Raw genomic sequence first — 12,760 nt, 5'->3', positions numbered from 1 at the left:
GGTTTCACCATGTTGACCAGGATGGTCTCGATCTCTTGACCTCGTGATCCACCCGCCTCGGCCTCCCAAAGTAACTCAAATATTAATAGTGATTGTCCTTGAACTCAGGCATTTTCTTCTTGCAGCATTTTTGTATTTTACAAAATGTCCACAATATACATTATGAAAACTGTAGTACCATTAGAAGTATACTATGTGAATGTCGTACATTTATATGTAGTAGTAATATGTCCTATTCATATGCACAGTACCTACATGCATACAATCCTAGCACTTTGGTTGTTTTTTTTTTTTTCCCTGAGACGGAGTCTTGCTCTGTTGTCCAGGCTGGAGTGCAGTGGCGCAATCTTAGTGCAACCTCCACCTCCTGGGTTTAAACGGTTCTCCTGCCTCAGCCTCTGGAGTAGCTGGGACTACAGGCATGCACCACCATGCCCAGCTAATTTTTTTGTATTTTTAGTAGAGATGGAACTGGCCAGGCCAGTCTGAGAACTCTTGACCTCAAGTAATCTGACCACCTCAGCCTCCCGAAGTGCTGGGATTATAGGCATGAGCCACCATGCCTGGCCAATGCCAGCACTTTGGGAGGCTAGGGTTTCAGGATCACTTGAGGCCAGGAGTTTGAGACCAACCTGGACAACATAGCCACATCCTGTCTCTACAAAAAATAAAAAATATTAGCCAGGCATGGTGGTGCGTGCCTGTAGTCCCAGCTATGTCAGAGGATCACTTGCACCCAGGAGTTGAGGCTGCAGTGAGCCATGATTGTGCCATTGCACTCCAGCCTGGGTGACTGAGGGAGACCCCAACTCAAAACAAAATAATATAAAAAAGTATTCATATGTAGTACCAACTATTATATAATAGCATTACTCTAAACATCCATATTTATTAATTCTTTTGTCAGACTTTCCTCCAGGAAGCCCATGTGTTTCGAGGACTTGCTTCTACAGTTTCTTTGTCTGCGGAATCAGGGAAGCATGAAAAGGGTCAGCCACAGAATCCCAAGAAGCAAAGTACACCAAAAAGTAAGATTTTGATGGTAGTCACAAGGGAAAGAGAATGCAAAAAGTAAATAGATCAGTCTTCCAAGCATGACAGTGAGTTTTACTGGCTACATAACTTATGCTGCTTCTTTTTCAGCAGTGTCCAGATTATATGAGACACAGATTTTAGACCAAGCACACCAGTGATGTCATAGTCTGACTCAACATTTAGCCCTGAAATGGCTCTTCTTGTATTTTCTAAATGCCAAACCCCAACCTGGAGTGAGTGATGCTTTGGGTAAGGGCTCTGTGACACTTAGATGGCCCTGACACAGTGAAGTTGCCCAAAAGCCACCTTACTTTCCTTCCTCAGATGCTGACTTTTCAGTTTCTCTGAGACCCATTTGTGGTTTTCCAGGCTCTGCGTAGTCCCAGTCCAGGATTGCAGCATTGTTTTATGACTGTGGAGACTGAGCTAATAGCAGGCTGGTGTTTTTTCCACTCTGACTCACATTGCTGATACACGATGTTTCCAGCTCTTCACACAGTCATTTTGACTTTTATCACCAAATTCTTTACCTTTTCTTCCCCTCCCTGAATACCAGTGCAGCATATTCTCATTGAGGGAAAAAAAGAAATGCAACAGTATATTTTATATTTTAAATGCTTCTCCCCTGAGAATAATTTTATTTTCTATTTGCTGCTCCTTATTGGTAATTGATTATGGTCCAGGTCCGTTGCGGTTAGCCTTAATTGTTACAACCCTAATTGACTCTTGAAAGAACACGTGTATGGGCCAGGCACAGGCTCACGCCTGCAATCCCACTACTTTGGGAGGCCGAGGCAGGTGGATCATCTGAGGTCAGGAGTTTGAGACCAGCTTGGCCCACATGGAAAAAGCCCATCTCTACTTAAAATACAAAAATTAGCCAGGCATGGTGGCACGTGTCTGTAGTCCCATTACTCAGGTGGCTGAGGCAGGAGAATCACTTGTACCCATGAGGAGGAGGTTGCAGTGAGCTGAGATCACACCACTACATTCTAGCCTGGGTGACAGAGTGAGACTATGTCTCAGAAGACAGACAAACAAACAAACAAACAAAAAAAAACGTGGCACAAACTGTCTCTATAAATCTTTAATTCTTTTTATTTTATTTTTATTTATTTATTTATTTATTTATTTTTTTGAGATGGAGTTTCACTCATGTTACCCAGGCTGGAGTGCAATGGCGCGATCTCGGCTCACCGCAACCTCCGCCTCCTGGGTTCAGGCAATTCTCCTGCCTCAGCCTCCTGAGTAGCTGGGATTACAGGCACGCACCACCATGCCCAGCTAATTTTTTGTATTTTTAGTAGAGACGGGGTTTCACCATGTTGACCAGGATGGTCTCGATCTCTTGACCTCGTGATCCACCCGCCTTGGCCTCCCAAAGTGCTGGGATTACAGGCTTGAGCCACCGCGCCCGGCCAATTCTTATATGAGGTTGTAGAATGATAATTGAGTTCAGTCTTACTCTCATCAAAATCTTATTTCCTCAGTTTGAATGTTTGGAAGTCTTTAGATTCTTGGGCTTTTTTCTTCCTTGGTCAGTGCACAGAACACTGGTAGGTTTTTAAATTTATGTTTTATAGAGAGTGCCAGCCCGACTGCCTCTCACAGTGCATCAGCTTGAGGCTTGGATTCCATGGGAACCTTATTCAGTGTTGTCCTATGATTCCTGCCTCCTTTTTCAATCCTTGTTCTTTTCTCTTTTCTTCTTCCTTTTATGTTGTTTTAAGAGAGGGGCTCTGGCCGTCTCCCAGGGTGGAGTGCAGTGGCACAATCATAGCTCACTACAAACTCGAACTCCTGGGCTCAAGTAATCCTCCCACCTCAGCCTCCTGAGTAGCTAAGACTACAGGCACATGCTGCCACACCTGGTATATCCCTGGCATGTTCTGTTGTTGTTTATTTTTTGAGACAGAATCTTGCCCTGTCACCCAGGCTGGAGTACAGTGGCACAATCATAGCTCACTACAGCCACGACCTTTCAGGCTCAAGTGATCCTCCCACCTCAGCCTCTGGAGTATCTAGGACTACAGGTGCCCACCATCACGTCCCAGCTATTATTTTAATTTTCCGTAGAGATAAAGTCTCACTATCTTGCCTAGACTGGTCTTGAATTCCTGGGCTCAAGTGATCCTCCCACCTCAAACTTCAATAGTATTGGGATTACAGGCATGAGCCACTGTGCACAGTCTACCTGGCACGTTTCTGACATTCTCTAAATATTTACTGATGAACAATTAGTTCAATTTCATTACTAACATTATCTCCTTCGGTGAATTTCAGTCTGTGTCTGCAATCCTACATCATAGACTTCTGAATTTGGATTAAATGGATTTTAAAATATGGCAGCGCCAAAGAGCTCCCTTTTTAGATACATGCATCTGTGTGTGAGTGGAAATGGAGTGCCTCATCCTGTGACCATCTGGGGTGTGGCTTGGGGAGGGGAACGCTGACCAGGGAGTGGGCCTTGGGCTCTCGTGGAGCTTCTGCCTCTGGCCTTGATGGGCCCTGCAGGCCTCGGAGCCTCAGTTCCTTTGTGCGTAAGCAGGATGCGCTACCAGCCTCACTGGGTGGTGGTGAGACTGGCTGCAGTGGGCTACGCGTAGCTACTGTGCACACTGCAGAGTCCTTTCAGGTGGGAGGACAGTTTTCAGAACTAAGCTTGTCAATACACATAATAGTTGTAACATCTCATATTTTTTTTTTTTTTGAGACAGTCTTACTCCATCCCCAGGCTGGAATGCAGTGGCATGATCTCATCTCACTGCAACCTCAATTCACTGCAACCTTCGCCTCCTGAGTTAAAGTGATTCTCCTGCCCCAACCTCCTGAGTAGCTGGGATTACACAGCATGCCACCACACCTGGCTAATTTTTGTATTTTTAGTAGAGACGGGTTTCAACATGTTGGTCAGGCTGGTCTTGAACTCCTGACCTCATGATCCACTGGCCTTGGCCTCCCAAAGTGCTGGGATTACAGGCATGAGCCACCACGTCCAGCCTGATTTTTAAAAGAATTCCTGTACAGGCTGCACATGGTGGTTCATTCCCATAATCCCAGAACTTTGGGAAGCTGAGGCAGGAAGATCAGTTGAGCTTAGGAGTTTGAGACCACCCTGAGCAGCATAGTAAGACCCCATCTCTAGGAAAAATTTTAAAAAATAGCCGGGAGTGGTCATGTGCACCTGTGGTCCTAGTTACTCAGGAGGCTGAGGTGAGAGGATCATTTGAGCTCAGTAGGTTGAAGCTGGAGTAAGTCATGATTACACCACTGCACTCCAGCCTGGGTGACAGAGTGAGACCCTGTCTCAACAAAAATAAAAACTGAGTCCGGTCGTGGTGGCTCATGCCTGTAATCCCAGCATTTATGGAGGCCGGGGCAGGTGGACCACTTGAGGTCAGGAGTTTGAGAACAGCCTGGCCAATATGATGAAACCCTGTCTCTACTAAAAATACAAAAATTAGCTGGGTGTGGTGGCAGGTGCCTGTAATCCCAGCTACTCAGGAGGCTCACTTGAACCCAGGAGGCAGAGGTTGCAGTGAGCCGAGATCACACCACTGCACTCCAGCCTGGGCACCGCAGCCATCTCAAAAAAAAAAAAAAAACAAAAAAAAACCCACCAAACCAAAAAGTCCTTGTACAAAGAAAAATAAATAATGCTTCTAAATGGACACATGCAGGCCCGTGTTTCCCCTGAAGCGTTGGTAGTTGATAAGTGTAAGACATGCCTTTCTCAGCTGGAAGTGGCTTTGGAAGCTCTCACGGAAGTTTCCTGCATCCAGGTGAGGGTACCCAAGCTCTCACCCTTGGAATTACATCTCTAGTCAGAGTGTCTGCCACCAGACAAGACCCCGGGGCGATGGAGTGTGCCGTGCCTCACTTCGTCAGAGCCGTCCAGCTTCCCCAGCACACGCCTTCCCAGAGGAAGACTGCCAGCGCAGGTGTCAGAGGCTGGGGTGTCTTGGAGGTGCACTTTGGGGAGCCGCCAGGCTCTCCAGCTCTGTGCTTTCCTTGAATCCAGTACCCAGCCCTAACTTTGCAGAAGTCAGTAATAAATTGTTGACTGATTCCTGTGTAGCTTCTTGAAGAGTATGTTAAGAAGCCAAAGTGAATTATCCATTTGAAGCCCTTGTTTCAGTTTTAAAAGTGAGGAATATCTGGAAATAGAAATTTCGTGTATCCAGCCAGGTGCGGCAGCTCATGCCTATAGTCCCAGCACTTTGGGAGGGTGAGCTGGGTGGATCACCTGAGGTCAGGAGTTGGAGACCAGCCTGACCAACATGGTGAAACCCCATCTCTACTAAAAATCCCAAAAAAAAAAAATTAGCTGGGTATGGTGGCACATGCCTGTAATCCCCAGCTACTCGGGTTGCTGAGGCAGGAGAATCACTTGAACCTAGGAGGCCGAGGTTGCAGTGAATCAAGATCACGCCATGGCACTCCAGCCTGTGCAAAAACAGTGAAACTCCATCTCAAAAACAAACACACACACACAAATTAGCCAGGTGTGGTGATGTACACCCATAGCACCAGCTACTCAGGAGGCTGAGGCAGGAAGATCGCTTGAGCCCAGGAGGCTGAGGTTTCAGTGAGCTGAGATCACACCACTGCACTCTAGCATGGGTGACTAAGCTAGATACCATCTAAAAAAAAAGAAAAAGAAATGTTAGATATCCAGTTATAACAAGCAGTGCCAGCCACTTCTCCAAGGACTTCCCCATATCTCATCTTCCCCAGTCCTCAGCAACCCAGGGAGGAGATGCTCCTGTCATCCCCGTGTCACAGACAAGGAAGTCGTGTGGAGGGACTGAGCTGCCTGAGTCCACACAGGTGTCAGTGGAGAAGCCTGGATTTGAACCCAGGCACTCTGGCGGTGCAGTTCATATTTTAATCACTGTGCTGTCATCCTTCTGAAAACTCTCGATTCTCATGTGTTTATTTAAAAACAAAACTTTTTACAGTGAAACACCTGTAGAAGTTTCCATTATCATGTAAAATTTGAGTAACTTTATTCTCCAATGTAATGTTTAAATGCACCTTTGTTTCTGAATGGGCCTTGTTTCCAAAATTTGTTTTGTGACCTTTTGGCAAGATATGGAAGTATTTTAAGTTGCTAATCCACGGCTCACACTCTTATCATTGTTACTTATAGGAGGATCACTAAAAGCTTGAAGGCCATGCCCTCACTTTTTAAGGAAGCAGAAAAGAGAGTAGGAAATGTGAGTTCTGTTTTGAGAGGAGGTAGGGAAATAAGGAGACGTCCTGCCTGCACTATTTAGTGGTACGATATTTGTACGTCTTTATTTCACATGGGTTGTGATGGTCTCTGAGAGAAGAGAAACAGTCTCTGGAAGTCCCCATCTCGTGCTGTGAGACAGGCCGACACAGCTTGTGTTTTATTATACAGTCACCCTTCAGGATCTGAGGGGATTTCCTGCTGTCTGTTAGCCTTTCCATCAGATTCTCCCAGGAACTTGCGTGAACAGAAGAAACTTTAAATCATTATTTTGTATGATAGACAAATATTTTCTCTTCAAACAAAATTTGTGAGTCATAGCATTGTTAATCCCATCTGAAATTTTGTGTCCATTTTCAGTAGGTAATAAATCAACCTACTATGTAGTTTTTAAATTCATTAAAACTTTTTAAATCTCCACACAAATTTTGGAAGATTCAGTAGTCATTATTTTTCTATTCAATACAGCCTATCTAAGATAAACCTTATTTTCAGTTATTTTTTCATACTTGGAAAATTCATGCTCAAAATATAGATGAATGAATGATGCAGGTGTGTGGGCTGTGAGGGTTTAAAGGCCAGTGTGTCTTAGACATTGCCATTAGGACTGTTCAAGCCGTGCAGTTTAGGGGGACCCCCCTTCACCCCGTCTTTATGTTTAGCATACCCCTGGACCTCTGTGTGAGCTCTGAGAATGGCCAGCACCAGCGCCGCTCTGGGCAGACCAAATGCAGGCCCCAGGCGCACACCTGGTGGGGGTGGTCCTGATGGGGCTGGAGTGGGTCCCCCACTCCTCTGGCTCTTCAGCCATTGCCTCTCACGATGCCCATCGGCTTCTCTCTGGGCCATTTCTGATTGTAATTCCTCTGTTTTCTTTGATCATTTTCTATTAGTCTGTTAAACATAGGTGCCTGAGCTCAGGAAACAAATACCCATTTGGATTCTGTTCAGTTAGGACAGGTAGGAGGACAATTTTTCTACTTTAGGGAAGGAGAGAAGTAAGATTGTGATTTTTTTTTTTTTTTTGAATTTGAGACAAGTTCTCACTCTGTCACCAGGGTTGGAGTGCTGTGGCACAATGACAGCTCGCTGTAGCCTCTACCTCCCAGGCTCAAGCGATCCTCACACCTCTGCCTTCCACACCCAGCTGATGTTTGTATTTTCTGCATACACAGGATTTCGCCATGTTGCCCAAGCTAGTCTCAACTCCTGGCCTCAAGCAGTCCACCTGCCGTGGCCTCCCAAAATGCTAGGATTAAAGGCATGAGCCACTGCGTCCAGCTGGATTGTGATATTTTTAGTATAAAGTAAACTCCTAGACTTCAAGACTCTGGATTTAGATGCTGTTCACGTATAATATTTGCTGGGCGAGGCGTCAGAGCCCCAGCACTGGCAAGTGGTTGACTTAGGAGGTTGGTAAGAATTTACCAACAACAGTATAGGTTTGAAAAAGGAAAGATGGCTGGGCATGGTGGCTCACGCCTGTAATCCCAGCACTTTGGGAGACCAAGTAGGATGGATCACCTGAGGTTGGGAGTTTGAGACCAGCCTGACCAACATGGTCAGAAACCCCATCTCTACTAAAAATACAAAATTAGCCGAGCATTGTGGCACATGCCTGTAATCCCAGCTACTCTGGAGGCTGCGGCAGGAGAATCACTTGAATCTGGGAGGTGAAGCTTATGGTGAGCCAAGATTGCATCACTGCACTCCAGCTTAGGCAACAAGAGCGATACTCTGTCTCAAAAAAAAAAAAAGGAAAGTTTAGCAGAAAGAATGCTGCAGGAGGGTGCAGCAGGGTGCCGGCAAGAGAGGGCCGAGCCCGCTGTGGTGGCTGTTCCTTGGGAGCATTTATGGACCTTAAGGTGGGAGTTTGAGGCTAACCTGGGCCATATTAGCCCTGTGGGTCATGATAAATGATTACATTGCAGGCATTTTGGCCCCTTAGTGTCAGCAAGGGTTGCAAAATGAGTGTCGGCAAGGCATTCCAGAGATGCATAGAAATTCTGTGACTTATAAAAGTTGAAAGAGGCCTGGAACCAGATGCTGGCTTTAGATACTAGGGGTGTAATGACTTCTGAATTCCCAGGTAAGGAGTTTAGCCTCCCGAGGGCCTGTCTGCTGGCCACCAGGTGGTCTGTACTCCCTCCTCAGTTCCTCAGGTCGGAGTTTTTGTCTCCCGGGCCTGTTCAGTGGTCACCAGGTGATTTTCACCCTTCTCATTCCTGCTTCTCCCAAATATTTTGTCATATCTTTGACCCTTTATATTCCCCCATGCTCATGTCTGCCTGCTGCCTACTAGGGTCTCAAGAAAGGTAAAAGTGAATGCCCACAGTGAAGAGGGGTGTGGGGTCCCTCTGGCTGCTTCCTGCTGAAAGGCAATGCCGAGGGGACAGGTTACCTTTTCCGTTTCTTGCTCTGTCATGAAAGACTCGTTCATTGGTAAACTGGATTCCATCAAGAGGCCCCATGTAAGTGGAAGTTGCTGTTGCAGCCTGTATTGGGATTGCATCGTCATCTGCAGGAGAAATTGTTATAGTCTGGAAGATATAAACTATTTTTTATCCTTAAGACAGAGTCTCTCTGTCACCCAGGCTAGAGTGATGTGGGGTGATCTTGCTTCACTGCCCTCTGCCTCCCAGGTTCCAGCAATATTCTCATGCCTATACTTTTGCCTTGCTGTTTTGTCCAGAAAGTTTAAGTTCTGATTTTTTAAAAAATATTTGAGAAGCACCCGTTTTTTAGAAACTGAAAAAATTACATATTTGTAAAATTTCAATAATCTGAAAATAACCTTGATTATAATTTAACTGTCTTAAATTTGATGAACTTGTTTAGAAAATAATTATTGTCAGAGAACCTGCCACTGCGAAGAACGGAGACAGGCCTGGTGTGGTGGCTCACACCTATAATCCCAGCACTTTGGGAGGCCACGATAGGTGGATCATGAGGTCAGGAGGTTGAGACCAGCCAGGCCAACATGGCGAAACCCCCTCTCTACTAAAAAAAATACAAAAATTAGCCCGGTGTGGTGGCAGGTGCCTGTAATCCCAGCTACTTGGGAGGCTGAGGCAGGAGAATTGCTTGAACCTGGAGGTGGAGGTTGTAGTGAGCCGAGATCAGGCCATTGTACTACAGCCTGGTCAGAAGAGCCAGACTCTGTCAAAAAAAAAAAAAGGAGACAAATTTGTTACTCTTATTAGTGAAAATCCTCATTTAAAAAAATTTTCAGCTGCAAAGAAAAGTATCTCTGCTTGTTTTTTGCCTTGATTATGAGACCGGACTTTCACATGAGAGTGGGTTTCCATGGGGCCTTAGGATGACCGCACTGAGGATACCATCAGTAACAAGTAATATGTCATGAAATGTCTGTGATTTTGACTGAGTCTCACGATATTATGTTAAATAATATTCCTCTTTATGCTGTTTCCCAGATGTAGTGGAACCAAAGCAGAGGGGCAAGCTCCTAGCCACCCAGACAGCAGCTGAATTGTCTAAAAATCTGTCTTCACCCGGTTCTCACCCGCCAACTGTGAATAAGGGCGGGATGGTAGCTAGCCCCAGCCCCGATGGCAGCATGCTGTTCACAGATGAAAGGGTTCCGAAATTTTTGTCCAGAAAGACTTTGGTAGAGTTTCCACAGAAAGTTCCATCTCCATTCAGAAAACAGGGCTCTGGTTCAGAAGCTCGTCGGGTGGGTCGGAAAGTGGTGTCGTCTTCGTCTTCATCCTCATCCAGCTCCTCTGATTCCGAGTCTGACGACGAGGCTGATGTTTCAGAGGTCGCTTCTCAAGTGGTGAGCAAAGGCAGAGGGGGGCTTCGAAAACCAGAGGCCTCTCATTCCTTTGAAAACAGAGCCCCCCAAGTTACAGTATCAGCAAAAGAGAAAACCTCGCTGCAAAAGCCACATGCCGACGTCACTTATCCAGAGAAGCCCCTCCAGCCAAGGAAGAAAGGGCTACCCGCTAAGCCATCAGAAGGCAGGGAAGATGTGAGAGCAAAAACCACAGTGCCCAGATCTCAAGTAGATGAGTTTTTGAAGCAAAGTTTAAAGGAAAAACGATTGCAGAAAACATTTAGATTAAATGAAATAGATAAGGAAAGCCAAAAGTCATTTGAAGTTAAAGGACCCTTACCTGCCCACACAAAATCAGGGTCGTCTGTGCCACTGAAGGGCAGCCCAGCACCTACTGTGCTGGCAGAAGAGGCCAGAGCAGGGGGGCACCTGCGAGCCGTTTCTCCTGGGGCCTCAGAGGGGCATCTGGAAACACCGGTGCCAGAGCCCCAGCACAAGGTGGTCCCTCCCCCGCCCGGAAAGGAAGCCTCGGGGGTGCAGGGAAGAGAAGGGCACCTGGAGGCTAGAGAGGCAGTCGTGGAAGATCAGATTCCACCGCGCGATGTGGAGACAGTTCCTGTTGAGAAGAACCATGGTTTCCATGAAAAGCCAGCAGCACCGAAGCACGAGGCCAAGGGCAAGGCCATGGAAGACACGGCCGCGCCAGGGGACGATCAAGACTGCACACAGGGTATACCTTGACTGACACTCCCGCGCGCTCCCTGCTCCCTAGGGTAGTGAGGCAAAGGAACTAGTTAACGTGCTTGCAGAGCAGTGTTACAGTTAATCCAATTCTGCACTAGAAATATGGTCTGTAACGCTCTCAGCCAGGCACAGAAGTATGTCTTAAGTGTGGACAATCCACATCTTTATATTCAAAATCCCTAAAATAGTTAACATTCTTTTTTTTTTTTTTTTTTTTTTGAGATGAAGTCTCACATTGTCGCCCAGGTTGGACTGCAGTGGTGCAATCCTGGCTCACCACAACCTCCACCTCCCTGGTTCAAGCAATTCCCCTGCCTCAGCCTCCTGAGTAGCTGAGATTACAGACACACACCACCACACCCAGCTAATTTTTTTTGTATTTTTAGTAGAGACAGGGTTTTACCATGGTGGCCAGACTGGTCTTGAACTCCTGACCGCCTTGGCCTCCCAAAATGCTGGGATTACAGGCATGAGTCACTGCACCTGGCCTATGAAGGGCTTTTAAAGGGCAACAGTATTTATTCCTATTATGTTTTCTTTTTTTTTTTGGAGATGGAGTCTCGCTCTGTCACCCAGGCTAGAGTACAATGGCATGATCTCAGTTCACTGCAATCTGTACCTCCTAGGTACAAGCGATTCTTCTGCCTCAGCCTCCTGAGTAGCTGGGACTGCAGGCACCCACCACCACACCTGGCTGATTTTTGTATGTTTAGTAGATACAGGGTTTCACCATGTTGGTCAGGCTGGTCTCGAACTCCTGACCTCAGGTGATCCACCCACCTTGGACTCCCAGTCTGTTGGGATTACAGGCGTGAGCCACAATGCCTGGCTATGTTGTCATTTTCTTGAACACTAAACTTGATAAAATGCAGTATGCTTTAGGTGGGTCATGTCAAACACGAAAAGGTAGGCTTCTATTTTAGAATCCATGGCTCTTCTTAAGACTTCTGTAAAACCCAGGATTCCTAACAAGCACGGCTCCATCCTGTGTCTGCTCTCCATACTCTGTACCGCCGCCCCTCGCCTTATGTGCCTTACCTGATGCCTTCTTGTTCTTGGTTCGTTATGCGACAGGATTTATGTGTTTTCTCCCTCTCCATCTGCTCCCTCTTCCATCAGTACGCAGAGTGCCGGTGCTTGCCAGGCTTCTCCAGGCCTCAGGAGCTGCATTTCCTGATGCTGCTGTTTTTACTCCTTCTGCTCTAAAATGGAGAGGAATCATACAACTTGCGGGATAAAAACAGAGAGTTGGAAGTTTTCAGATTGCAAACCTTTTTGAACAAAAACTTGCTTCTAATATTTTACGGATGTGTTGTTTTTAAAATATTTTCTGTGCCCATGCACGCAGCCCACCGTGCAGAGCTGTGTCTGTGTGGGGCCGCCATCTCACTAGGTAGTCCCTGCCCCGGTACTTGCCTTCCAGGTGGATGCATTTTAGATCAGAGTTTTAGAACTCACATCTTAGTCAGTTACCCTCCCTATAGTAGCTTTGTATGTTCTGCTTTGAAGGTGTGCCTACACCACACAGAAGACACAGCTTGTGGAGGTTGGAACCATGTCAGATCTTTAAATAAGACATTATTTTTGCTTAACATAACTTAAAAAGGAAGAACTGAGCTTTCGATATAATTTGAAATAGTGAGAAAATAAATGTATTTATTTTTTTGTGGTGCATGAATGGAAGACAGACCTGATGACCTGATTTCCAGAAATTGAGTCAGTACAAATCTTAACCCAAACATTAGCCTGTCTTCCCATACAGGTTTTGATTTTGCCATTATGTTATATTGTTATGTTGCATGCCCCACTGCAGGAGAACAATACTTCTTTTGCCTCAACCCCTTCTCGTAGTTTAGAATTACCAAATGTTCAAATGCTGTGTTGTTGCTGTTACTATAATTTATCTAATTTTCTTATATCAGACATTCAAAAGGCTCCTTTAGTTTAAG

The 12,760-nt window shown here is 46.0% G+C and overlaps 1 protein-coding gene across 3 annotated transcripts in view; it reads left to right on the top strand.

Moving 5' to 3' along the window:
* NDUFV3 (NADH:ubiquinone oxidoreductase subunit V3) overlaps positions 1-12,760 on the top strand; it is a 17,064-nt gene that overhangs the window by 2,479 nt on the left and 1,825 nt on the right. Inside the window, exons 2-3 of one of the 3 annotated variants that reach the window (XM_017538569.2) lie at positions 908-1,028; positions 9,706-10,797. In XM_017538569.2, coding sequence (XP_017394058.1) covers positions 908-1,028; positions 9,706-10,797 — 1,213 coding nt within the window. Of the gene's footprint in view, positions 1-907; positions 1,029-1,669; positions 1,700-9,705; positions 10,798-12,760 lie in introns of those variants that run through there. The other 2 variants (XM_037742046.1, XM_017538570.2) reach the window with 2 other exon arrangements.

The sequence above is a fragment of the Cebus imitator genome, unplaced genomic scaffold, assembly GCF_001604975.1.
Source record: "Cebus imitator isolate Cc_AM_T3 unplaced genomic scaffold, Cebus_imitator-1.0 Scaffold112, whole genome shotgun sequence".
Classification (NCBI taxonomy): domain Eukaryota; kingdom Metazoa; phylum Chordata; class Mammalia; order Primates; family Cebidae; genus Cebus; species Cebus imitator.
The sequence above is the reverse complement of the archived record's forward strand: the minus strand, read 5'-3'. Positions and strand labels throughout refer to the sequence as shown.